The 25,084-nt window shown below is 63.4% G+C and overlaps 2 protein-coding genes across 10 annotated transcripts in view; both read left to right on the top strand.

Moving 5' to 3' along the window:
• CCDC40 (coiled-coil domain 40 molecular ruler complex subunit) overlaps window positions 1-5,260 on the top strand; it is a 29,536-nt gene extending 24,276 nt beyond the window's left edge. For 5 of the 6 annotated variants that reach the window (XM_075904108.1, XM_075904104.1, XM_075904107.1 and 2 more), the window contains 7 exons: window positions 190-403; window positions 551-720; window positions 991-1,082; window positions 2,090-2,210; window positions 2,868-3,056; window positions 4,273-4,431; window positions 4,936-5,260. In XM_075904108.1, the coding sequence (XP_075760223.1) occupies window positions 190-403; window positions 551-720; window positions 991-1,082; window positions 2,090-2,210; window positions 2,868-3,056; window positions 4,273-4,431; window positions 4,936-5,208 (1,218 nt within the window). In that variant the 3' untranslated portion in view covers window positions 5,209-5,260. The remainder of the gene's footprint in view (window positions 1-189; window positions 404-550; window positions 721-990; window positions 1,083-2,089; window positions 2,211-2,867; window positions 3,057-4,272; window positions 4,432-4,935) is intronic. The other variant, XM_075904105.1, reaches the window with a different exon arrangement.
• A 702-nt stretch (window positions 5,261-5,962) lies between these two features.
• GAA (alpha glucosidase) lies at window positions 5,963-24,984 on the top strand. Of its 4 annotated transcripts, none has more exons than XM_075904112.1 (20): window positions 5,963-6,092; window positions 9,042-9,673; window positions 9,885-10,030; window positions 10,874-11,039; window positions 11,639-11,735; window positions 12,031-12,150; window positions 12,545-12,663; window positions 12,860-12,991; window positions 14,333-14,443; window positions 14,811-14,924; window positions 15,037-15,121; window positions 15,258-15,375; window positions 16,383-16,516; window positions 17,139-17,290; window positions 17,604-17,752; window positions 17,956-18,097; window positions 19,016-19,114; window positions 21,575-21,739; window positions 23,304-23,456; window positions 24,028-24,984. In XM_075904112.1, exons 1-20 carry the CDS (start codon window positions 5,990-5,992, stop codon window positions 24,085-24,087), a joined length of 2,997 nt encoding a protein of 998 aa, XP_075760227.1. In that variant the 5' UTR covers window positions 5,963-5,989; the 3' UTR covers window positions 24,088-24,984. The 4 variants fall into 4 exon arrangements, with proteins under 4 accessions (XP_075760227.1, XP_075760226.1, XP_075760225.1 ...); XM_075904111.1 differs by having other exon boundaries at window positions 5,975-6,146; XM_075904110.1 differs by lacking the exon at window positions 5,963-6,092 and adding an exon at window positions 6,619-6,775.
• Window positions 24,985-25,084: the final 100 nt, after the last annotated feature.

Raw genomic sequence — 25,084 nt, 5'->3', positions numbered from 1 at the left:
GAGCCAGAAGCAACACCCAAACCTGTTCACATGCTCCCATATAGCGGCACGGCTGATGCAGCCATGAGCTGGAAAAGCTTTATGGGGACCACCATGCAAAATGAGCATTTCAGTGCTCCAGGTGGCCCAGGGATGCCACAGTAAAGTAGCTGCTCTGTCTGACTCACACTAAGCTTCTTTCCTTTATAGGGCCAAGAGCTGGGACCGTTGGAAGTTGAGATCAACAGGGTGACTAAGCAAATAGAGGAATACAACTCAGAGGTGATGACTCAGCAGAAGTACTGGCTCAGGCTACAGAAAGAGCTGGTCAAACTGACCCAGGAGCGGGAAGAGCAGTTGGCCTCCCTGGATATGTTGAAGAAACAGATCACCATCATGCAACAGAAGAAAGTGCGCACAGAAAGTAAGTGTTTCCTTCAGTCCTCCAGGTGGCTGCCAGTGCTGCTTTGTCTGCTCAAATCTTACATTGTCAGAACCCCCTTCTCCCCCGCAGTCCCCTCTCTGTTTTCCCTTTTTTTAAATCTTTCCCGTCTGTCTCATTCCCCTGTAGATGAAATCCAGCAGGAGAAGAATGAGCAGAAAGACATCGAACGTCACATGAGGAACATGGCCAACGACTTGACAAAACTCAACATGTTAATCAACAAGAACAGCCACAGTTGGGAGGAGCTGCAGCACGGCAACACCATCATGGAGAATGAGTTTGTACGCTCGCTCAAGGTAGGGAAGGTATTGCAGCCCATTTCCAAGGCAGCCTGACACTCAGCAGTCTTGCTGCCCCTGGGGCACACAACAGCGTAACCAGCTGGAAATGGATGGCTGTCCCAGTTTGGTTCCTGTACAAAGACAGTGACTCCCTTTCCGTAGCCTCGGAGGGGTTGAAATTCCGCCTGTGTTGTGGGGAGGGCTGTCAGGCAAAAAAAGGCAGGAAGCTCAGAGGCAAACGCTCTGTCTGACACACGGATGCTGATTCCTGCTCCCTAATTCCAGGCAGCGGAGAGAGAGTCGATTGAGATGCAGGAGAAGCTGGACCGGCTGCACGAGGAGAAAGAGAGACTCCTGAACAGCCTGGTGGAAGCAGAGTGAGGCCAGACTCCTTGTTTTATGCCACAGTCTCTGGACTCTCTTGTCATGCAGCTGCACTATCCTTCCTGCCCCAATGCTGAAGGGAAAATGTGTTTTGTCACATCCTGTTGGGCTGACCCCCCGGCTGGCTCCTCTTGGCCTTGCCTGGGCTTGTGGGACAAATTCGATAGCGGTTTGAACCCAGAAGATTAAGAGTCTGTCATTTATTTTCTGCAGGCCCAACAGGGTCACAGTAACTGCGGTTCACTCTTGCTCATACTGCTGCACCAGCCGCCTGCTTCCATAGATGAATGAGCAGTAATGCTGTCTCCCTTCTCACTCAGTGCTTGGCCTCTGGTCAGCCTAAGGCTGTCAGCATTGAGTGTGCGAGGGAACCTCAGTATGGGGTGGGGACAGGCCTGACGATGGGGGGCAATTGCCCCAGGGCCTAGCGATTCAGAGGGGCACAGTAGCAGTGTCCAGAGTCCCAGGCCCTTTAAATCACCGCCAGAGTGCTGTGCCAGAGCGCCACGCCACACGCTCCACTAAGGGCTGGGCGGGCACTGTGCTCCAGGCAGCGCTGAGGGCTAGCTGCCCTCAGCCTCGCCTCCTCCACCTTTGGCCCTTCTCCTTCTGGGAGCACAGAACTGTTGGTTCTGCTAGTGTGTCGTAAGCCCCATGGCTGTCCAGAGGCTACATAATACAAACATTTCAAACTTGGGACCTCGTGGTAGGGCCTGATTTTTCAGAGCCACCGAGCTAACAAAAGTGAGCTTTAATCTTTTGTGCTGTGATCCCCACCCCCCACTTCTACCATTATCACGGCCCTTCTGATCTGAAGAACCCTGACTGGCCCTCACATTGAGGGCCCCAATGCGTCCCGTTCTGTACAGTGAACTCTGAGGTTCCTGCTGGGCTGAGAATGGGGATCCGTAGTGTGACATCACCCACGTAGGGGAATCGAGGGGCAGGGTGACCCCTTTTTGCACACAAAGGCATCTTCCCTCCCATTCTGTCCTTGAAGGCATCAGATCATGCTGTGGGAGAAAAAGATCCAGCTGGCAAAGGAGATGCGTGCTGCAGTGGACTCAGACACAGGGCAAGGCGAGATCCGAGCCATGAGAACAGAGATCCACAGGATGCAGGTGAGCCAAGGTGGGAGGGGGAAGAGGAGAGTCCCAAGGAGACACCAGCCTTGCAGGGGATGCTGACGCAGTAGACAGCAAGTAGCTTGGAAATGTATGATCTCCAAGGGATGGGGGTCTTCCTGGGTGCTCTCCAGCAGCTGAACTAGCTCAGCATGGAGTTACCCTTCTTTACGTGTTCCTCGTGTTAGCCTGTAACGGAGCTCAGCAAAAGCTGGACCTGACTGGGAAAGAAGCTTCTTACAAGAGAGTATTTGTCTTACTAGGGCCCAGTACACTACCAAAGAGCTCGTATGGAATGTGAAAGCCACCAGTGCGCTCAGAGAAATGGGTTTTTCTCTGCGAAAGCAACCTCCCCTCCCACCCGCGGGATACTTCTACCCTCCTTCATTATTGCGCTTACACGGATTTATTGCATTGAAATCTTTAGAAGACCATGTTGGGCAAGCAGACGGGGTCAGTTACTCGTCTGATGCCCTCCGGATCCATGCTGTACAAACCTGGCTTGGGATTTAGTTGAAAGATCTGGGCTGCCACGGCCGGTGTGTGAAACGTGTCCTGTTCTCCATAGCTGGAATGTGTCACATTGAAAATCTTCTATCAGATGCAATTTGTGACCCCTGGGTGTCTTCAGAGTTTCTCTCTCTCACGTGGCAGGTCCGCTACAGCCAACTGACAAAGCAGCAGGAGAAGATGATTCGAGATATGGAGGCAACTGTCTCCCGCAGAGAAACCATCATGATTCGGGGGGAGGGTCAGAGTAAAATGGATAAGAAATATTTCACCAAGAAAGACTTCCATCACAAGACACAGGAGCTGCGGAAGAAGATCAAGGATACCCAAAAGGTGAGCAGGTGGAGAGGGGCTACAAGAACAGAGTGTTCCTGTCCTGGCCTTCTACCTAGAAAGATGTCAGATATTGCTTGACATCAACTTTGCGGAATGACCTACTATCAGACTATGCCAGGAGGATGTTCACTGAACCAACCTTTCTCCAAGGTGGCAAGGAAAGTGCTGTGGGCACACATCAGTGGGGAAGAGGGCACTGGGGACAGGCCATGGTGAAACTTATGTTGGTCTCCAGCATTCTATGGTCTTCATGTAGCTCTGAAGACCATCTGCTTTTTGCTACTGCCTGAAGGGAGATCACAAGCCAGAAGGACTTGGTGGGACTTTCATTCGAACCTCAGCACTGCTCCTCATTCCCCAGTTGCTCAGTTCCCTTTCATTGCTTGGAATTGGGATCAATATTCCACTTTATCATTTCCACACATGTGCAGAATAAAATTGTTATGTGCACCGAGATGTGTACCAGCAGGAGAAACACAAATCTAGCTGAAGGTGCTCTGCTAATCAGCAGGGCAGCATTTGAATCTCTCCTGAGCAGCTGCACAAGTTTACAGGGAAAGCTGGCTGGGATACAAAATGCTTGAAAGGGAAATGTCATGTGTCTCCAGGCATGTTGACACACTCATTGCATGGCAGTGCAGTGAAACACCAGGAGACTGTCACAACAGTAAAATGCCCAGTGCGCCTAATGTGCATCTAGCAGTGTGAGTGCCTATGCCAGGGGTGGCCAACCCATTCCAGGCAAAGAGCCAAGATGTCAGTGGAACCAGTGCGAAGAGCCGGGGCAAAGTTGTTGAGCAAAGAAGAAAAAAAAAAAGGGATTGCCCCTTTAAGAAAACGCATTTAGAGCCACATCAGGCTCCTGCTGGCCAACCCCATCTTTAATGGCCGTGCCAGACAGCTCCCCTGCCCTGGTGAGCATAGAGAGCCGGGAGGAGAGGGCTGTTTTCAGGGGCACGGGGGCGGCTTTCCAAGCCACGGGGAGGGAATGGGGCTTTGCGAGCCACACCTGGCGGAGGTGGGGAAGAGCCGCATGCGGCTCATGAGCCGCGGGTTGGCCACGGCTGGCCTATGCTTTCAGGCCACAAAGTATACTTACTAAAGGAAGTGCAGTCTTAAAGGCCAAGAAAGGGAGATGTTCTCGCATGGTAATCGGTGATGCAGTTGGCCTGCAGAGGTGGAATTGCGAGTTTCCTTCCTTTCCTCTCCTTAGAACGCTGAAGACTGCAACAGAACCATCATGGAGCTGGAGAACACCCAGCAATCTCTCAGCATCAACCTTCTGGAGAAGCAGCAGCACGTCTCCAGTTTGCAGGCTGAGAGTGATGTCCTTGATGCAGACGTAGAGCGGCTTCAGGACAAGAAACGTTGGGTAAGCTGCCTTTAATCCGTGCGCTATTCCCCTGTGCTGCCAGCCCTCACTGCCTTTCTGCCCCATCCCAGACCACATTCACCCGGCTCAGGCTGGCTATTTTAGCACCGACATGGCCCCTTCTAGAACGGGAAGTTTCAACAAGAGCAAAGTTCATCTGTGCTGGAGACAGAACTCTTTCTCCGGGTGGTGTGACCAACTGCCCTCTCTTGGCTTTCTAAAATTCATAGGATTGCTCTGTCTTTCCAAGATTTTCCGTCTATGCACGTGTGTGACTTGGAGGTTCACTTAGCTATATTGTTACCATTTATATATAACACTCAATGGGGGATGCCCACTTCAGTAGTTACAGCAGGACTTAGCTGAGCTGTCCCTCTTGAGAATCCTCCATGTCAAGATGCAATAGTCGCTTTTCTACCACCATTTGAAGTCCTCCTTGCTCTCGTAGCTCCCTCTTATTCAGTCCGATGTCCTTAATGCTGGTTTCATTCCTGCTCTTCCAAGAACCTTTCCGAAATCGTGGCCTATCAGACTCGCCAGAAGCACCTGCAGGCAGTGAAGGATGGGAAGTATACCCCATTATGCCGCACCAAGCAAGTCCTGCAAAAGGAGCAGCGGAAACAGCAGGACCGGCTGCACACCATTAATGTCATCATCCATCAGATTCAGCAGGAGTATCCTCAGTACCAGAGGGTGTTGTGCTGGCTCAGCCAAGCCCTGGACTCCCGGCTCGGGTCACAGGAGGCAGAGCAGGCAGAAGCACAGAATCAGATCTGAATAAAGTATCTTTTGATGAATATTTTCACAAATAAATCCAAGATGAGCTCTCCCTGCTCGTCTCTCCTGGTGCTGGGGGCTGCGTAACAGCAAAATGAGCCGCAAGGGAAACTAAAGTGGCAAACCTGCTTCTGAGCTCAGGGGTGCTCGTCGTGGGAGTTAGATGGTGTCTGTTGTTTGACTGTGTGTGTCTTTTCTGTGACGTGTGCTGCACTGACTCTGGACAGCTGCCTGAGCAAACTGCCCAGTCAACCCACAGACTCAGCACACAGCAAAGGAATGTGGTTAGGTTTATTGTCAGCACAGTCCTAATGCCCTGACTCAGTGGTTACGGGAGCACGAACACATGTGCCTATTGCAGTGGCCTAGCTCAGTTACTAGCAGGACTTTCCATTAGCTCCCAGGCCAGCCACAGCCACTTCTTCTGAGATCTCTCTTTATACGCTGATACACACTTGTTTCATCTCGCCCCGATGTATCTAGGTGCCAGGGACACCCATTGCCTCGTATCTGTAGGTTTGATCAAAGCACGTCGTCCATCATGCTGTCACTGACCTTGTGGGTAGATATGTCAGTGTGTTCTTGTTCTCTTTGGGGGGATGGGCTGGTGCTGATGTGTCCTTCTGGGATGTGATTGTGTGAAGGCCCTCTGCTCAGTACTTCCTGGAATGTGTGTTTCTACAGTGCTGATTGGCTGTGGGCCCTGCCTAGCTCACAGTCTGACTTTGCTTTATGTCAGCATTGTCTGTGACATGAGCCCAGGCCTCTGATAAAAGGCCTTATGTTTCAAGTCCTCTTCCTACTACAGCCATGTGTGCCCTGCTCCTGCCTCTGGCTTTTCTGTCTGCTCTGCGACACCAGGCGGGTTGGGTCCAACCGCACGTGTAAGTGCGCACTGATTAGAGCGTGGGAACGAGGGGCAGGGGCGCCTTGGACAGGTAAGTCTCCGCTTTCTCCATGGAGGGAGAGAGGGGGCCCAGACGCGTTCTGCCAAAGCTGGGGCGCTCAGATCTGAATTGCACGGGAGCTGAGGGTGGGATGGGAATGCTGGGATGGGTGACTGCACGAGGCCCTCAAAAGACATCCCCGACTGAGGCGGGAAATCTCGTTCCCACTTCCCCCCTGCGCAGGATCCTGCTCCTCGGCCAAGTGCCACCGGTTTCCCTGGGAGGGGGCCGGGCCCGGGCACAGAGCGAGACTGGGTCGGGGGGGGTCTCGCAGCTGCTCGAGCAGGCTCCTGGGGGGGAGGGGCCGCCTGCCCGGCGCTGCCTGCCTCAGTTTCCCCACTCGCAGCTCGGGGGCCGGCCCCGCCTCTCAGGGCGCGGCGCAAAGATCCGCACGCGGGCGCGTCACTATCGGGGGCGGGCCCGGCAGCGGCCCCGCCCCCCTCCCCGCCGCGAGCCCGCACGTGACAGGCTGGGAGGAGCCAACCCCCTCCCCCATTGGCGCGCCTGCCTGGCACGTGATGCGGCTGGTTCCGCGCCTCACGTGACCGCGCCGCTGGACACCGGCTGCTCACGTGATCGCAGGGGCTGCTGCTGCTTTGGAGCGGCCCGAGCGGAGCCAGGTACCGAGGTGGGGAGCGGGCGGCGCCGGCCTCACTTCCCAGCCCCCCCCCCCCGCGCCCGCCGGCCCCCCAGCCGGGCCCCCAGAGCCCCCCCAACCCCCGATTGGCCCCCAGCCTGGGCCCCCACCTCCTGCTCCCCCCCCCTGAGCCCCAGCCTGGGCCCCCCAACCCCCCTTTGGCCCCCAGCCTGGGCCCCCACCTCCTGCTCCTGCTCCCCCCCGAGCTCCAGCCCTGGCCCCCCAACCCCCCGTAGACCCCCCAGCCAGGGCCCCCCAACCCCCCATTGGCCCCCAGCCAGGGCCCCCACCTCCTGCTCCTGCTCCCCCCCCCGAGCCCCAGCCAGGGCCCCCAACCCCCCTATAGGCCCCCAGCCTGAGCCCCCATCCCCCCATTGGCCCCCAGCCAGGGCCCCCCAACCCTCCATAGACCCCCATCCTGGTCCCCCACCTCCTGCTCCCCCCCCAAGCCCCAGCCTGGGCCCCCACTCCCTCCTCCATCCGTCTTCCCTGCCGGGCGCAGGGTGCCCATTTTGCTTCCCTGGTACATTTGGAGCTGGGACACCTGGTGCGGGGCCCCTCGGCGTCCTTCACTGACAAGGCGGGGTTTGATTGTTCTGTTGGCTTGGCGGCTCCCGCTAGCCCGTAGGCGTGCGCACGGGGTGTGCTGGGTGTGCCCAGGCACACCCTAATGTCTCCGGCCAGCTAGTCCGAGCCATATTTGCACCCTGGGCCCCACCCGGCCCAGCAGCACGGCGCAGCCCAGCAGCATGGCGCGGTGCCCCTGAGGCACCTGGGAGTGGCCCAGACCAGCATCACTGCGCGATGCCCCTGAGGCGCCCAGCAGCACGGTGTGGTGCTCCTGAGGCGCCCCGGGCTAGGGCCCGGCTGGCCTGTAGCTTGGGCCGGCTCTGACTCCAGCCCGGCAAATAGGAAGGCAGAAGCTGAAGGTATGGTAACGGAGGGGAAGGGAAGGGGGAAAAATAAGAGGAAGGAGTGGGAGAGGAAGAGGCTTGTGCTGAGGGGAAGGGGCAGGTCAGGATAAGAAAGGGGAAGGCACCAAGGGACAGGGTGCAGGAGAGACAAATGCCAGGTGGCCAAGTGCAGACAATGAGGAAAAGGGCAGGAGGGGAGGTGTCAGTGGGAGGGAGGACAGGGTGATGCTGGGAGAGGAGAGGGTAAGGGCACTGGGGACTAGAGGGGGAAGGGAGAGGTGCTGGGAGAAGGCTTGAAAGAAGGGGTGGGCATGAGGAAGGCAGAGATGGAGCAAGGCATGTGTGAGGGCACGGGCATGAGGGGAATGGGGGCAGAGGGTGGTGAGGGGGTGGGCACCAGGGAAAAAGGGGGCAGGGACAGTGAGGGAAGGGGGAGGCACCAGGAGGGTGCAGGGCTAAGGGAAGGTGCAGGTGCCAGGGGATTCTGGGGGTGAAGCAGAAGGGCAGACACCTGCAGGGGAGGGACCAGCACCAGAGGAGAGAGGCAAGGTAGGTGTGTAGAGGGAGGTGTTAGGAGAGGGGATGAGGAGGGGTAGCTCACCTGATCAGGGTGGGGCTACTGGAAGAGTGAGCACGGGGCAGAGAAGGGCTGGTGGAGGGGGGCAGGTCTCAGGAGGGCTGAGGGCAGTGAGACGGGCAGGAGTCAGGACAGCAGAGGCGGGTGAGGGGTTGGGGGGCAGCAGGCACCAGGGAGCTGATGGAGCAAGGGGAGGGGACATGGCAGCAGAGGGAAAAGGTCGAGGTTTATGAGATATTTATTAATAACTTGGGTGCCACAGCGGCACATCCAGACAAGTCACATGAACTCAGTACTGGTGCACAACACAAAATTCATTCTGCTTATGGGAGGAAACTGAGGGAACACTTCCCCCAGCCTCTCCGCCCCCGAGTCAGTGTCACACACATGGGGTAATGCAACTGCAGGATAGTTGCATGAGTGGGGGGGTTTGGTGAGGGCCAAATTAATCCCTGTTGGTAGGAGGATGGTGGGAAAAGTCCTCAGAGGAGGGGTCACATAGCATCTTTTACTTCTGGTTATGTGCCCATCTTGCCCCCAGAGTATTACCTCCAGAGGTGTGGCTAATGGGAGTCAGGGGGTGTGGCTAATGGGGGTTGGGGGTGTGGCTGACGGGTCAGGGGTGTGGCTAATGAGGGTCAAAGTACATTTTAAAACAATTCTTTGGGTGCACACCCTAATGAAATGTGCTGCGCACGCCTATGCGCTAGACCTTTGCATGTGTAAACTGACGCCAGGCTTCTCCCTCTCCCACCCAGCTGGCTGGCAGAGCGGGCTCTCCTGCGCTGGAGGGGCCTGCGCTCATCCCCTCGCCATGCCTCTCGCCAGCCTGACGGAGGCGAAGCCCTGTGCCGTCTGCCCAAAGGCTTCCTGCCCCGTGCTGCGGGCGTCCGTCCTCGGTACCGCGTCTGTGCTCGTGGCAGCGGCCCTGCTCGCCCTCTTGGGGGACACCAGCGTGGCTGCGGTGCGCCTCAGCGATGCCCCAGGGCCGGAGTCCAGCTCCAGCGGTGCTAACGGAGAAGGGCCGAGATGGAGCCAGCAGCGGGCAGAGCCACTGGAGAGTTTGGGTGCTGCTGCCTCGGGGCCCTTGCGCTGTGACATCTCTCCAGACAGTCGGTTTGACTGTGCGCCTGAGAAACGTGTCTCCAGAGCGGCGTGCGAGGCTCGCGGCTGCTGCTACGTTCCCGTCTCCTCCCGGGCCCCTGCCTTTTCGCAGCCCTGGTGTTTCTTCCCCGCTAGCTACCCCAGTTACAAGGTGGAGAACCTGAGCGCCACGGAGACAGGCTACACAGCCAACCTGACCCGCACGGTTGCCTCCGCCTTCCCAGCAGACGTCCTGCTCCTGCGGCTGGATGTGGTGTTTGAGACGGAGGGCAGGCTCCACTTCACGGTCAGTAGGTGCCACAGGGGTCACCATGGGGCTGGATGAGGGGGTTGGCATGGACCAGTGAGCTGCTCCCCAGACCCAGACGCATTACGGCCTCGGGGAGCAGTTCTGGGAGCTGGCGCCCTGTAAGCCATTGGCTCAATCCCAGAGCTGCCTACAATGAATTGTTGCCTACTCCAGCCTGTATCGCTCTCGGTCTCTCCCTTTCCTACAGCTCCGGGATCCAGCAAACAAGCGCTACGAAGTGCCGCTCGAAACCCCAGAAGCCAGCGGGCGAGTCACCTCTAAACTGTACCGCGTGCGCTTCTCCGCTGAGCCCTTCGGCTTGATAGTATTCAGGAAATCCAACGGGCAGGTTCTGTAAGTGCTCCCACCCTCCTGGAGCAAACCAGTCCCACGGACGCCCCCACCTGCCAGCCCCTGGGCCCAGCCCTCTCCTCCCCAAAGGCGGGGATCGAGCTACCAGTGGGCGGGGCTGTTGCTACTAGGGATGGGAAAGCTGCCTACGTTGGTTAACTGGTTAGCCTCTGGTCTTGCAGGCAGTGGGGGCTGCTCCGGCTGGCTGGGTCCTCGGGTTAGCCGGTTACCAGGTAGGCATGCCAGCAAGGCTAATGCTTCTTAGGTAACCAGTTAACCTTTTACATCCCTAGTTCCAGAGTCACCGTCTCTGGCTCCCCAAGGACACCCGGCCCTTGGCTTGTGTGGTCTCTGCCTGTCCCTCGAGAGTGCAAAAGGCAGCTGCCGTCGGCCTCCTTTTGTGCCACTGGAACCAAGGCCTGGCCAGGCCCCCGGGGCAGTGTCTGTTTTGGGGGCCAGGGGCCACACGTGGCTGTCGGTTTCCTCTCTCCATTGTGCCTGGCTCGCGTGTAGAGATGCCGGGAGTGCCAGTGCCTTGTCCAGGGACGAAACGGGGGATCTGGGCCTCCGCTGGGGTGTAGGGCCCTGGCCCCCCGCTCCCTGGCTGCTCCCCCGCTCAGTTCGCATCTGGCTGTGCGCTCTGTGCTACCCGCCGCTTCTCGCTGGAGTCGCGGGGCTTCTCCCTGGCTGAGCAGCTGCCGCAGGCCTGGCTCTGGGGCTGCCTCCTCTGCCTGGGGCCCAGCACGAGCCGGCTTAACCTGGGGGCGGAAGAGCCGCTCTGAGCTTTCCTTGCCCCGCTCCCCGTGGGCTTTCCCAGCTGCCTTCTGGAGCCTCCCTTTCTGGCAGGTTGAACACCACCGTGGCTCCCCTGGTCTTCGCCGACCAGTTCCTCCAGATCTCCACCTCCCTGCCGTCCAATTTCCTCGCCGGCCTCGGGGAGCACCTCACCTCACTGCCCCTCAGCACCAATTGGACCAGAGTCACCCTTTGGAACCGGGACGCGGCGCCCAGGGTAAGGGAGAGCAGCCACGCCCTGCTTCGTGGTTAGGGGCCCGGCAGGAAGGGTGCAGGCCTCCAGGAGAGCCCCTGCAGGGTCAGGGTGGGCTGTCGGCGCTGCGGGTTTCTCCAGACCCCTTCCAGGTCTCTTCTCTCAAGTGTGCTTGGCCCCGGGCCGCGCCGAGCTGTGAGCAGCAACCGGCTGTTGTCCCTCGTGGGAGGGCTCCGATCTCTGCGCCTGGGTGTACAGTAAGGACCCGGGGGGGTCTTGTGTGTCACAAGCTCCCTGAGGGCACGTTCCGTAGGCGGCAGGGAGAGCCTGGGGCTGCCGGAGATCGAGCCGAGCTGCTTGCTCGGGTTCCTATGAGCCCCCGGAGCTGCCCGCGACCACAGCCGTAGAACCCAGGCTGGCGCCAGGGCAGCTCCCGGTGTGGGTGGCCTGGCGGGCGCCGCTCTGGGAACGCCTTGCGTGGCTGCCGAAGCAGGGACACCCATGGATCGGGCATGGGAAGCTGCCCGGCTTGCACCCCGCCCTGCCGGGCCCCGCGGACGGGCTGGCTTTGCATTGCTGCCTGCCTGGCCCGGGTGCCCCTGACGCTGTGCCCTGTGCTCCAGCTGGACGCCAATCTCTATGGCTCACACCCCTTCTACCTGGCGATGGAGGCCGGCGGCTTGGCCCACGGTGTCTTCCTGCTGAACAGCAACGCGATGGGTACGTGCCCTGGTCCCCCTGCCTCCGTGGGGGGCGCCGCGGGGGAGCCGGCCGGGTAACCAGCCCTCCCAGGGGTTCGAGGACAGCCGGTCGGATTCAGGGACTGCACCCCCTGCGCTTGCGGGTGTCATTACACCTGCCCGCGGGGGAGCAGAGCCGGCCAGGAGAAACGGGGCCGTTGCTGGCTGCCCGTCTCGGCGGCCTCTCTGGCTGCAGGGGAAGGCCCCTGTGCCTGGCCCCAAGCTCTGGGGCTGGGTTCGTCCGGCTTGCTTCACCCTCGCTCCTTGCCTTGCAGACGTGGTGCTGCAGCCCCACCCGGCCCTGACCTGGCGAACAACAGGCGGCATTCTGGATTTTTACGTCTTCCTGGGCCCTGACCCCAAGAGCGTGGTGCGGCAGTACCTGGATGTCATCGGTAGGGCGATCGGAGGGGCCACCTGCCCGCGTGTCCGGCCTCGGGGAGCAGAACCGGGCTTTGCCCTGATGGAGCCTGTGTTGGGAGTGAACGGCCGAGTTTGGGGCCTCCCGGCCGGCAGGGGCACAAGCATGTTCACAGCTGGTGCCCGGTTTGAATCCTGCTTTGCCCGGCACATCCGGACGGCCCACGCGGGGGCTTCAGCATCCAAAGCAGAGTCGGGCTCCGTCCCGGTGGCCGTTCTCCCGAGCACTCCGGCCAGGGGCCACGGTGTCCGTGCTGCCTGCTGTGAGCGGGGCGGGGCCAGTGGGCGACTGTGGGTGGCAGGAGGAGGCTGTTTATGGTTTCGTCAGTTTGCACATCTCCGGGCTACTCTCTAATCTGCTTCCTCCAGGGTACCCGTTCATGCCGCCCTACTGGGGCCTGGGATTCCACCTGTGCCGCTGGGGCTACTACTCCACCGCCGTGACCCGGCAGGTGGTGAAGAACATGACAGCCGCCCAGTTCCCCTTGGTAGGTCTGGTTCTCCCTGGGCCAGGCTGCTGCTCTTCTTGCTACGGGGCCGTGAAATGAGTCGGTCCTGGCTCAGCAAGGGGGTGGGGAGTAGGGAGACATGGCAGAGCGGCCGTGGGGGTCGGTGAGCGGCCAGGCTGTGTGCGGCGGGGGGGCCTCCGCTCCCGCTCTGCCACTGAGCTCTCGGCCTTCGCAGGACGTGCAGTGGAACGACCTGGACTACATGGACGCCAAGAGAGACTTCACCTTCAACGAGAAGCACTTCAGGGACTTTCCGGACATGGTGCAGGAGTTCCACCAAAGCGGCCGGAGGTACGTCCTGCTCGTGGTAAGTGGAGCCTGATCCTGCTCTTGGCCCCGTCGTGCCGAGATCTCCCTCTGCCTCCTTCCAGGGACATTCGGGAGGCAGACCCGCCCCAGCCCGAGTGCCAGGGCTCAGTCGGGCCCGTCACCAGCGCACACGGCCTTGGGGAGGGGGACGTGGAGCCTCAGAACATGGTGTCTCCCTCCCCCGCCCTGCTTGGCCTCCGTGTCCCTTGCAGGTTGCTGTGCGCTGGGGGAGGGCTGGGCTTGGCCAGCGGGAGTTTCCGGGGGGGGGGGGGGGGGGGCTGGTCTCGTCCTGTTGCGGGAGGCGGGCGAGGGGGAGGGCAGATGTGGGATGGGGGCGGGGCTTCGCGTGTGGAGAAGTTGCTGATGCTTGTGAGTCGCTCCGTGACCCCGGGCAGTTGAGTAACTCGGGAACCTCGCCGAAACCTGCCGCTCAGCTGTCCCTGGAGTCCCCCGAGCCCAGACGCCGTCCTGGCCTTGTGGTCAGCGGCCCTGGCCCGCCCTTCGCCCTGTGAGAACCCAGGGCTGGGCTCAGCCCACAGGCCTACGCCAGCGGGTTTCAAACTGTTCCTCGTGACCCACTGACAATCGCTGATGCTGCGACTGACAGCGTGTGACTGCAGCGGGGGCTCCGGGGGGGGGGTTATGGGGAGAGCTTTGGGGTGCAGGAGGGGGCTCCGGCGAGGGGCTGAGGGGAGAGCTTTGGGGTGCAGGAGGGGGCTCCGGGCGAGGGGCTGAGGGGAGAGCTTTGGGGTGCAGGAGGGGGCTCTGGCGAGGGGCTGAGGGGAGAGCTTTGGGGTGCAGGAGGGGGCTCCAGCGAGGGGCTGAGGGGAGAGCTTTGGGGTGCAGGAGGGGGCTCCGGCGAGGGGCTGAGGGGAGAGCTTTGGGGTGCAGCAGGGGGCTCCAACTTTGGGGCAGGGCTGGGGTGGGAGGCACTTGCCTGGAGAGGCACCTGGTCAGTAGTGCAGCTTCCTGCCTCTCCTGGCGCCTCTGACCAGGCTGCCCCAGAAGCGGCTGCAGCCAGTGGGAGTGCAGAGCTCGTGCCCAGGGCAGGGGCAGTGCCCGGAGCCCTGTGCTCGCTGCCTCCCTCCCCCCCCCAGGAGCCGGGCCTGTTGCTGGCCACTACTGGGGCGCAGCACAATCTGCAGGGCAAGGCAGGGAGCTGCCTTAGCCCCCCCACTGGCCACCTGATCCCCTGCAGCCCCAAGGCCCGGCCTTCCACAGTCCTGGACCGCTGCCCCCAGGTGGGCTCCAGGGAATGGGATTCAGCTCCCAAAGCCGCGACCGGGTGTTTCTCTCCTTACCCCCCCACCGCTCTCCGCTCACGTTTCTTCCCCGTCAGGACCCAGGAATCAGCAGCGCCGGGCCGCCCGGCAGCTACAGACCCTACGACGAGGGGCTGAAGCGAGGGGTGTTCATCTGCAACGCCACGGGGCAGCCTCTGGTGGGCAAAGTGAGTCCTGGGCCTGGCCAGCGGGGTCCCCAGGGGCTGGCTGAGGATGCTAGAGCCCCCGGCCCAGCAGTGTCAAACCTCCCAGTCCGTGGTCTGGGCCGAGCGGAGCCCTGGCCGTCTCCGGGCGCCCCGGCCAAAGCGCGGCGCATCTGGTCTCCCCTGCTGTCGCTGGAGGCCCGTGGCCCAGCCCCACAGCCTGTTCCGCCCCCTTAGCGCGGTGCCAGGCCCCGAGGGCAGCGGGGAGGGAGGGGAAGGGACCGGACACGCTCACGCTGCCCAGAGATGCTGCCGAGTGCGGTTCCAAAGTCCAGGCGCGGGGCGGGGGAGTAGCTGGTGCCCCCTTGATGGGCTCTGCCTTTGCCCCCAGGTCTGGCCTGGTCCCACCGTTTTCCCAGACTTCAGCAACCCGGAGACTCGGCGGTGGTGGCACGACATGGTGGAGGCTTTCCATGGCCAGGTGCCCTTCGACGGCATGTGGATCGTGAGTGGCCCCCGGGAACGGGCTGGGGCGGGGGTGGGGGGCGGGAGCTGTCTCCCAATGCTCCCGATTCCCTGCGCCCTGGCCCGGAGACACGAGTCCCTCCTCTTCCCAGGACATGAACGAGCCGTCGAACTTTGTGCGGGGCTCCTTGGCCGGCTGCCCGGACAGCCCACTGGAAAAGCCCCCCTACGTGCCAGGTCAGGAGCTGCCGGAGACCCCCTCCCCCGCAACGCGCCCATCGCTGGGAGAAGCCCTCGGCCACCCCCGGCGTGGGATCGGGCTGAGGGCTCTGCTCGGCGCCCTGCCACTCACCTGTCCCCTCTCCCCTGGCAGGTGCGCTGGGGGGCAGCCTGCAGGCAGGGACCATCTGTGCCTCCAGCCAGCAGCACCTGTCGTCGCACTACAACCTCCACAACATGTACGGGCTGATGGAGGCCAGGGCCACCCACGAGTAAGCCTGGGCCGGGCTGCGGGGCTGGCGGGGGCGTAGGAACATGCCGGGCTGTGGGGTGGCTGCTGAAGGGCGGGCTCCGTGGTTCGGAGCAGGGGCCTGTCGGTGACCCCACAGGCTGGATCGGCCAGCACCTGCCACCAGCTGGCCCAGGAGAGACGCGTCACCGCAGGGCCCGGAGGCAGGACGGGCGCCTCCCCACCCGCTGCAGGGCCAGCCGCTCCTGGAGGCGGAAGCACATTGTGACCCTCGCTCTTGCCTTGGGTAGCAGGGCCCTGCGGGGGGGGGGGGGGGGACAACAGGGGGGCTGGCTGGGTGGGGGCGGGAAGGCAGAAGGGCTTGGCTGGGCGGGGGAGAGGCGGCAGGGGCCTGGCTGCATGGGGGAGAGGGTGGGGGGGGCTGGCTGGGCGGGGGGCTGGCTGCCTGGGAGGGGGAGGGGAGGAGGCAGGAGTTGTTTCCAGCCCACTAGCGTCCTGGTGCCGTTATTAGGGGAGTTTTCCCTCAGTGCCTGCAACGTCATTTTAACCATGCGGGTTTTGTGCTGATCTGCTCCCCCCACCGCCCGCCCGTCTGAGCCCTGCCCGGCCCCTCGCCCTGGCAGCTGGCGCGGAAATGCCCTGTGCAGGCTGGGTGCCCGGCGCTGGGGGGCTGTGAACTGGCTTGTGCCTCGGGGGCTGCGATCTCCTGGGCGTCCCAGGCCCCTCAGCCGCCGGGTGGAGTGTCCCTGCGTGCGGGGCTGGGTGCCGAGCTGGCGTTCGGCTGCAGGCGGAGAGCGACCGGAGACGGGAGTGTGCGTGGTCCCTGGCTGCCCCCCGACTCCAGCGTCCGAGGCTGCGGGTCCCACGCTGGGGCACGGGCAGGTTCCTGGGCGGCGGTTCTGGTGCCCGCCCAGCACGGGGCGTCTGCCGGGGGGCTCAGGTTTGCTCCGTTGGCGGGTGCTTGTGCTCCGGGTGGCTGCAGGGGTGGGGGCTCGCTGCCCGCCTGGCTCATCGGCGCCTTCCCCGCAGGGCGCTGGTGCGGGTGCGGGGCAAACGGCCCTTCGTGATCTCGCGTTCCACCTTCGCGGGGCACGGCCGCTTCGCCGGCCACTGGACCGGGGACATCCACAGCAACTGGGAGCAGCTGTATTACTCTGTCCCAGGTATTCCCGCCGGGGCCGCCGCGCCCGGTCCTGCTCCCCAGGACCCTGCCCCGCCACGTCCGCTACCCCCCAGCCTGCGGGAGGAGCCCTGGTCCCGGCATCGGGGGGCGCCGAGCACCAAGCTGGGGGCCTCCCTGCTGCACTTCAGGCCCAGTCACCTCAGGGGAGCGCCCCGCCCCCGCAGCCAGCCCGGAAGAACCGAGGCTACTTGGGGCACGCCCGGGGGGGGGGGGGCATGTCAGCCCCACCCGGAGCCTGTCTCCCAGCATGCTGGGCTCACCACTGCCTGGCTCGCTGGGGTTTCCTGGCGCTGACCCGGCCCTGAGAGTCTCCCTCTCTGGTGTCTCCTGTGTTGGGCCCCCAGACAGCTCTCCCCCCCGCCCCCCTGTGGTGGGTCTCGTGTCGGCGCTGGCCAGCCCAGCATCTCCCGCAGCGCCCGTCCCCGCAGCTGACGTGCCAGGCGCCGTCTTGAGTTCGGCCCCACAGGCACGAGTCCGTCCGCCCCCCGGGGGAGGGGCATTTGCACCAGTCCCATTTCCCCACCCCCCGGGTCACCTTAGTACCCCCCAGCTTCAGAGGCAGCCGGGCCAGTGAGACCTGCCCCTTGTGCCCCCTTTCCCAGCCGTGCTGCTCTTCAACCTGTACGGGGTGCCGCTGGTGGGGGCAGACGTCTGCGGTTTCCTGGGGGACACGGCCGAGGAGCTGTGCGTGCGCTGGACCCAGCTGGGCGCCTTCTACCCCTTCATGCGCAACCACAACGACCATGGCAACAAGGTGGGCCGGGCCGGCTGCCAGCGCCCCGGTCGGCGTCCTCAGCCGGGGGGGCTGAGACCGGGCGCAGTGGGGGATGGGGCGCAGTGGGGGATGGGGCGCAGTGGGGGATGGGGCGCAGGTCCCCCCCGCTGTGCCAGCTCCGCGTTGTGTGTCTGGAAGCGGACGGTGCTGCTGGTCCGGTCACTGACTAGCTGTGACCTCTGGGGCGCTGGCCAGGGCCCCTTTCCGTCCGTGGGGTCATAAGGCGCCCAGAGCCCCGGCCCTGGGGTCTGCCTGCACCTCGGTTCTCAGCTGCTGTCTCCCTCTCCCGTAGCCCCAGGAGCCGTACACCTTCAGCCCGGCGGCCCAGGCGGCCATGAGGAAGGCCCTGTTCCTGCGCTACTCGCTGCTGCCTCATCTCTACACCCTCTTCCACAAGGCCCACGCCGCGGGGGAGACGGTCGCGCGGCCCCTCTTCCTGGAGTGAGCATCCTGCCCGGCGGGGGTGGGGGGAGAGTCAGGATGCCTGGCCCGCAGTGAGGGGCCTGGCCCGGGGTTGGCACGTGCCCCTGTTCAGGCCAGCGCGTGGGTCAGCCCGCCCCGGGGGGTTGGGGGAAGGGGGGGGGCTCAGGCGGTGCCCTGTGCTTGGCGTTAGGCTACGTGCTTCACTCAGATCCGTCCTGCAGGTTCCCCACGGACCCGATCACCTGGGGGGTGGACCGCCAGTTCCTGTGGGGGGCTGGGCTCCTCATCACGCCAGTGCTGGAGGCCGGGCAGACCGAAGTCAGCGGCTACTTCCCCTCGGGGACTTGGTACAACCCGATGGCAGTAAGTACGCGGACAGGCGGTGCCCCTCGGCGCCATGGGTTCTTGGCCTTAGCCCGGCGCACGCCGAGGGGCCAGGCGGGAGCCCACGGCGCTGCAGGCGCCCTCAGTAGGGGTGTAAAACCCCCTTTATGTGTAACCAATTAACCTTTAACAGGTTAGCTGGTTAATGGGGGAGCAGGCGGAGGGCTGCTCCTGTCCTGCTAGGCTGGCGCTACCCTCCTGCTGCTCCAGCCCAGCTAAAGCAGCCCCCGTCTCCGGGCACCTGGCCCAGCGTGGACAGGGGCTGCTCCAGATGCCTGTCTGCAGTGGGCCGTCTGCGGGGCTGCAGCAGCCCCCACCCGTTGCCAGTTAACTGCAGCCGCTGAACCTTCCGCACCCCTAACCTACAGCAGGGTGTAGAAGGCTAACTGGCTACCAGGCAAGCATTCGGCCTACTGGGCTGCTTATTGGGTCCAGACCTCGGTGGGGCCACGGCCATGGCGGGACAGGCTGCGTTGGGCCGGTGGGGCCATGGCGGGACAGGCTGCGTTGGGCCGGTGGGGCCATGGCGGGACAGGCTGCGTTGGGCCGCTGGGGCCACGGCGGGGCAGGCGGAGCCGCCCGTGGTTAAGCGTTTTGCCCAATATTTACATCCTGGCCACGAAGTGCGGGTGGTGGCCGTGGCCTGGTCTCCTCTCCTCTCCTAAACGTGCAGCTCCCCCATCACGTCCCAGCGGGCGTCCTGCCTGGCCTGGCTTCCCCAGAACCTGCGTCCCCACGCGAATGCCAGGAGCCGATACCCGCCTGCTCGGGGCTGGTCCCTCGGAGGCCTTGGCGAGGCCGCTGACGTTTGGCTGGAGGGGCCTTTGCCAAGGTGCCGCTGGGCCTGTGATGTTCAGACACCGTGTGGTGACTTCCTCTCCCCCTCTGGCTCTCTAGGGCTCCGTCATCCACAGCAAGGGCCAGTGGGTCCTCTTACCAGCTCCCCTGGACACCATTAACGTCCACGTGCGGGCAGGACACATCCTACCTCTGCAGGTGAGTCTCTTCCGAACCGTTGGCTCGCGGCACACGAGGGCTTCCCGCTCCAGTCCCCCGTCAGCCGGGGGGGAGGGGGGGGCGGGGCGCCCATCGCATGTTTGCACCTACTCCAAGGCTTCTGGCCATGTTGCACCGTTTGGAGCACCTGTCGGCTTGCGCAGTGCAGGGCTGGGGGGGCAGACGGCGTGGGAGCTGCATGGTGTAGGCGAAAGGGCCTTGTCTGGTGCAGAGTCTTCTGAGGGGGTTACGGATTAAATCTGAGGAGTGTGAACATGGCAGCACGCAAGCGATGGAAGGGAGAAAAGGGAGGAGTTTAGTGTCCTGACATGCAGCAAAAATAACCAGGGCTTCCTGCGTCCTTGCTGAAATGGACCCTAGTGAATTCAGGGCTGAACCTCTCTCGCCCGACACCCTCGGGCCCTGACTGGTTCCAAACCAGAGAATTTGCCCGAGTATGGAAGAGCGATACGGTCTATCAGCAAGACCGACACTTCCACTGCTCGCTGGGCTCGGAGAAGACGCAGGGTAAATTAGAGCTAAAGAACAGCACAGAACACAGAGCCAGGACTGGGGGCTGGAAACAAACTTTATGGGCCCGTGGGGAACTTGGACACGCCTGATAAGTGGGCATCCGGCCAACTCGCGTCATTCCAGACGACGGATGTTTCCGGACCAGAGAGTTCTGGATTAGAGAAGTTCAACCTGTCGTTCAGCTTTTGCACGTCTGTCATCATTCGGGTTTCCGGGGCATCGCTGGGTGGAGGTGAATGGGGCAGCTAACGGTTCTCAGCTGTTTCACCTTCCCAAAACTGCAACCACAGGGGCTAGAAACATGCAGCTTCCCATGGAAAGTTTCGCTTCTGCTGGCAGCATGAGAGAGGCCTGGGTGAAGGGAGCCTGGATAGAAGGCGAAAGGGGAAGAGATCCCATACTTGGGACGGCTTGTCTCTGATGGAGGGGACAGGCCGACAGAGGTCGAGCTCCATTCATTGATCCCGTGGGTACCAGAGTGGGAAGGTCAGAGTTACTCGGCGCGCCTGGCACACGTGACGTGAGCACCCAGCGCAGCTGCCCTGTGCGTGCCGGTGACACGGTGGTTCAGCTAGTTAGCCTGGGGCCAGCTGGGGGAACAGCCTGCAGCGTATTAGCCGTGGGACAGGCTGAAGGCGGCTCCCTGCACAGGTGTGAGCAGCTGAATTGGCCGGTAAAGTGATAGGTTCCTGCCAGTGGGCTGTGCATGCTGCCCCCCCCCTCCTCCCTGCGGTAATGTCTGCCTGTGGGCAGACCTTTGGGCTGATCGCTGCCTTTCGGAGGCTGAAGCTGGGAACTCCTCCAGAGGGCAGTGCCGTGGGCCCTGTAGGAGGGGGTGCCGTTCGGGGCATGCCCCAAGATCTCCTGCCTACGGAATCGCTTAGTGCGTTGGCACCAATCGGCGGGACCTGCCCTGCGGGCGTCGGCTGGGAGCACCGAGGAGGGGGTGAAGTGCGGGTGAAAGTGGGTTCTAAACCCGTCTGGAGCGGGCGGTGTGCTGGGGCCAGGCGGCGAGAGACCTCACACCTAGTGGGTGACTGGCAGGAGATGCACCATTATATCCGCTTCCCTGCCGACGGGTGCTGGAGGCATCCCTGGGAAACGGTTCAGAGACGGGCAACAAAAGGGATCGGGGTTTGGAACGGCGGCTGTATGTTGAGAGACTAAAAAGCCTGGGACTTTCCAGCTTAGCACAGAGGAGGCTAAGGGGCGATCGGCTAGAGACCTATAAGATGACGACGGGTATAAGAACATCAGAGCGGCCACACTGGGTCAGGCCAACGGTCCGTCCAGCCCAGCGTCCCGGCTGCCCACAGTGGCCAGCGCCAGGTGCCCCAGAGGGAGGGAACCGAACAGGGAATGATCAAGTGACCTCGCTCCTGCCATCCGTCTCCACCCTCTGACAAACAGAGGAACACCATTCCTACCCAGCCTGGCTAAGAGCCATTGATGGACTTGACCTCCATGAATGTATCTAGTTCTCTTTTAAACCCTCTTCTAGTCCTAACAGGAGAAAGTGAATAAGGAAAAGTTATTTACTAATTTCCATAACACAAGAAGGAGGGGTTACCATTGAAACTTAACAGGTAGCAGGTTTAAAACAACCCAAAGGAAGTGTTTCTTTACACAGCACACAGACAACCTGTGGAACTCCTCGCCAGAGGATGTTGTGGAGAGCAGGACTTTAACAGGGCTCGAAAAAGAGCAAGACACGTTCCTAGAGGAGTATTCAGACATTCAGTGCTTATTAGCCAGGGTGGGGTCCCTTGTTAGAGGCTGGGAATGGGTGACGGGAGGGATCACGTGAGGGTTCCTTGTTGTGATCCCTCCCTTGGGTGCACCTGGCATTGGCCACTATGGGCAGACAGGACATTGGGCTGGATGGACCTTGGGTCTGACCCCGTCTGGCCGGCTGCATCTCCCCAGGAGCCTGGCTTCACGACCACCGAGTCCCGGAAGAAGGGCATGGCCCTGGTGGTGGCCCTGACGGCGGCTGGGGTTGCCCAAGGCGACCTGTTCTGGGACGACGGGGAGAGCCTGCTGACCTTCGAGACAGGCGACTACACTCAGATCCTCTTCCTGGCCGCCAGTGTGAGTTGCTGCGTGGGGTGGCTGGGTGCCCTGCTGGGGGCTGCGGGCCCTCCCCTGCTCTGGGAAATGCAGGGCAGCCTGGCACGAGCCAGGGAGTTTCACAGGGCCCTGGGGTGTGCTGCAGAGATGCTGCCTGGTAGACTGCAGGCCCCCCAGCCACCTTGGGGGGGGCGGGAGAGGCTGTACCCCGGGGGACCTTCCACACAGCCACGCCGGAGGTGGCTTTTCTCTGGAGCTTTCCCAGAGCGAGAGCGCCCGGGTCCAAGCCTCGCAGGCTGTCCTGGCAGCGCGGCCGTCGAGGGGCCCAGCGTTGCTGCGGGCGCTGCCCGCCGTGAGGACGCTCTGCGCGGGTGACGCTGTCGAGGGGCCCAGCGTTGCTGTGGGCGCTGCCCGCCGTGAGGACGCTCTGCGCGGGTGACGCCGTCGAGGGGCCCAGCGTTGCTGCGGGCGCTGCCCGCCGTGAGGACGCTCTGCGCGGGTGACGCTGTCGAGGGGCCCAGCGTTGCTGTGGGTGCTGCCCCCCGTGAGGACGCTCTGCGCGGGTGACGCTGTCGAGGGGCCCAGCGTTGCTGTGGGTGCTGCCCCCCGTGAGGACGCTCTGCGCGGGTGACGCTGTCGAGGGGCCCAGCGTTGCTGTGGGCGCTGCCCGCCGTGAGGACGCTCTGCGCGGGTGACGCTGTCGAGGGGCCCAGCGTTGCTGTGGGCGCTGCCCGCCGTGAGGACGCTCTGCGCGGGTGACGCCGTCGAGGGGCCCAGCGTTGCTGTGGGCGCTGCCCGCCGTGAGGACGCTCTGCGCGGGTGACGCTGTCGAGGGGCCCAGCGTTGCTGCGGGTGCTGCCTGCCGTGAGGACGCTCTGCGCGGGTGACGTCGTCGAGGGGCCCAGCGTTGCTGTGGGCGCTGCCCGCCGTGAGGACGCTCTGCGCGGGTGACGCCGTCGAGGGGCCCAGCGTTGCTGTGGGCGCTGCCCGCCGTGAGGACGCTCTGCGCGGGTGACGCCGTCGAGGGGCCCAGCGTTGCTGTGGGCGCTGCCCGCCGTGAGGATGCTCTGCGCGGGTGACGCTGTCGAGGGGCCCAGCGTTGCTGTGGGCGCTGCCCCCCGTGAGGACGCTCTGCGCGGGTGACGCTGTCGGCGTCCTGCACTCGAGAAATGAAAGGAAGCGACCGAGGCAGCCCGTGGAGCCCGAGGGACATGCCTGCAGTCGTTGCCAGGGGTCCCTGTACGCCGGGCACTTGTGTGGCTGCTCAGGAGAGGTTCAGATGCCGCCCAGCTGATGAGCAGAGCGCCCACAGCTGGGTCTGTTTCTCTTGGTGGTGCACATTCCCACGTGCTTCGGTGCACAGAACATTATTCCGCACATGGGGGGAAATGGGCACATGAATACAAAAGGGTAGCGGGCATGTTGGTCATTGCGGTGTAGCTCCTGCCTGACTCTCCAGGAGATTGGCCTGGCTTGATGCCAGCCGCCCCCAGCGGGGCGTCCCAGCGGGGCGTTGCTGGGCTCTGTGAATTAGGGGTGGGTCGAGGAGGCTGGCTGGAGGAACAAGCTGTCCCTTGGCTTGCAGGGCGCGCTGCGCAGTGAGCTGGTGCAGGTGAACAGCCAGGCGGCCGGGCTGGCTCTGCGGGAGGCGACAGTGCTGGGGGTCCCCAGCCGGCCCCACAGGGTGCTGGCCAACGGCCTCCCTGTCACCGATTTCTCCTACCACGCGGACAGCCAGGTAAGGACGCCTGCACCTCCCGGTTGCGCCGAGAGCTGCGCAGCCGGCAGCTCACTCCTGCCCTCGGGGGGCTGCCGGCTCTGGGGGGGACCCCAGGGAGAACAGTCCCAGCGCCGTGCCCTGTCCTGGCAGCTGGACCCGCTGCGGGGGGTGGAGGGAAGCTACCAGCCCGTGCTCTAAGTGTGTGTGTGTGGGGGGGTCAGGGCCCCTCCAGCTCCAGATTCTCGGGGAGGGGGCTGGGAGGCCTGGGCGGAGCCGTGGGGAGCCCCGGGCGTGCGGCCCAAGGGGCCCTACAGAACGTGCTGGGCTCAGCCGCGGGGAGGGCAGGCGGGGGAGCCCTTGGGCGGGTTCTCGGGGGATCGCTCGGGCGGGCTGAGCGGCGCTGCCTTGGCTGGCGTGTCTGGAGCCAGGCGGGTGCTGTCTGCAGCCCCCCTCCCCCAGCTAGAATATCTCCAGGGCTGTCCCGTGGGGCATGGGGGGGGACGCTCTTGCGCAGGCCGGGGGCGTTTCCTGCCCCTCCCCCGGGCCAGAGGCGGTGTCGCTGAGGCGGGGCTCCCCTTTGTCTCCTCAGACCCTGAACATCCCGCTGGCTCTGCCGCTGGGGGAGCCCTTCGAGGTCACCTGGTCCTGAGCGCGGCCGGGAGCCTGTTCCTGCGGCGCCGCCTGCGGGGGGCGAAACACGTCGCCAGGACACGCCTGGCGCTGGACCCTTTGCGGGGGGCTCCCTGTGGCCTTGGCTGGGAGCAGGGCCCTTCCCTGCAGGAGCTGCCTGACCGGGACCTCCTGGGGGTGGGGGACCGGCAGCTTTTCTAGCAGAACTCGGGCGCCCTGGGGGCGAAAGCTCTGGGCTGGGCTGCTGCAGAGCCGCCTGCAGGCTCCTTGCCCTGGTGCGTTGGCTGCCCCGCCCTGCGCGCCCCATCCAGCTGCCATGCAAGCCAACGGCCGAGCTCCCAGTCACTGCCATGGAGCAGGCCTGGGCGAGCCACATTTCGCGTCTCTTCCCCAGCGGGCAGCACGGTGGCTGGGCGAAGGGCCGTGTGGGCCGACCCGGCCGCTGCCGGTTTTAGACGTTTCCGCTCGCGAGGCTCTGGCGCACTGAGCGCCCGGCGACACCTCCTGCAACGCCCGCCGCGCCCTTGGGAGCGCTGGACACGCGCCTGGATTTCCTCTGCCCAGGGGGCGCAGCCTGGCCGGCGAAGGGTCTGGCCCCGGGTCTGCGCGCGGACAACCAGCTTTAAGGCTTGAGCGCAGCAGGGCCTGCCCGGCACCGGCTCGTGAGGCCGTTGGCCGGGCTGCAGCAGTTCTCAACCAATTTATCGGTGGGGGCTGCATCCCGGGCTATGCCCCCCCCCCCCCCCCGGCCCGGGGGTTGTCACGGACCCTGCTGTGTGTGCCGAACGGCTGCCGTGCGGGGCTAGGCCCTGTTCTGTGCCTTGGCCGGGAGCAGCGGAGGGGCCATGCTGCGGTGGCTGCTGAATCGGGCTCCCTGCTCTTGCTAATAAAGGGCCGCCCTGGCCGCTCTCTCGAACGCGGCTCATGTGAAGTGGATGCTGCATTGGTGCCAGGAGCTGGCTTGGGCCCTGCGCTCCCTGGGGGCGAGACCCCTGGCTTCTCCCCAGGCCTGGCCT

This window comes from Pelodiscus sinensis, chromosome 20 (genome assembly GCF_049634645.1).
Source record: "Pelodiscus sinensis isolate JC-2024 chromosome 20, ASM4963464v1, whole genome shotgun sequence".
NCBI classification, from domain to species: Eukaryota; Metazoa; Chordata; order Testudines; family Trionychidae; genus Pelodiscus; species Pelodiscus sinensis.
The sequence above is the reverse complement of the archived record's forward strand: the minus strand, read 5'-3'. Positions and strand labels throughout refer to the sequence as shown.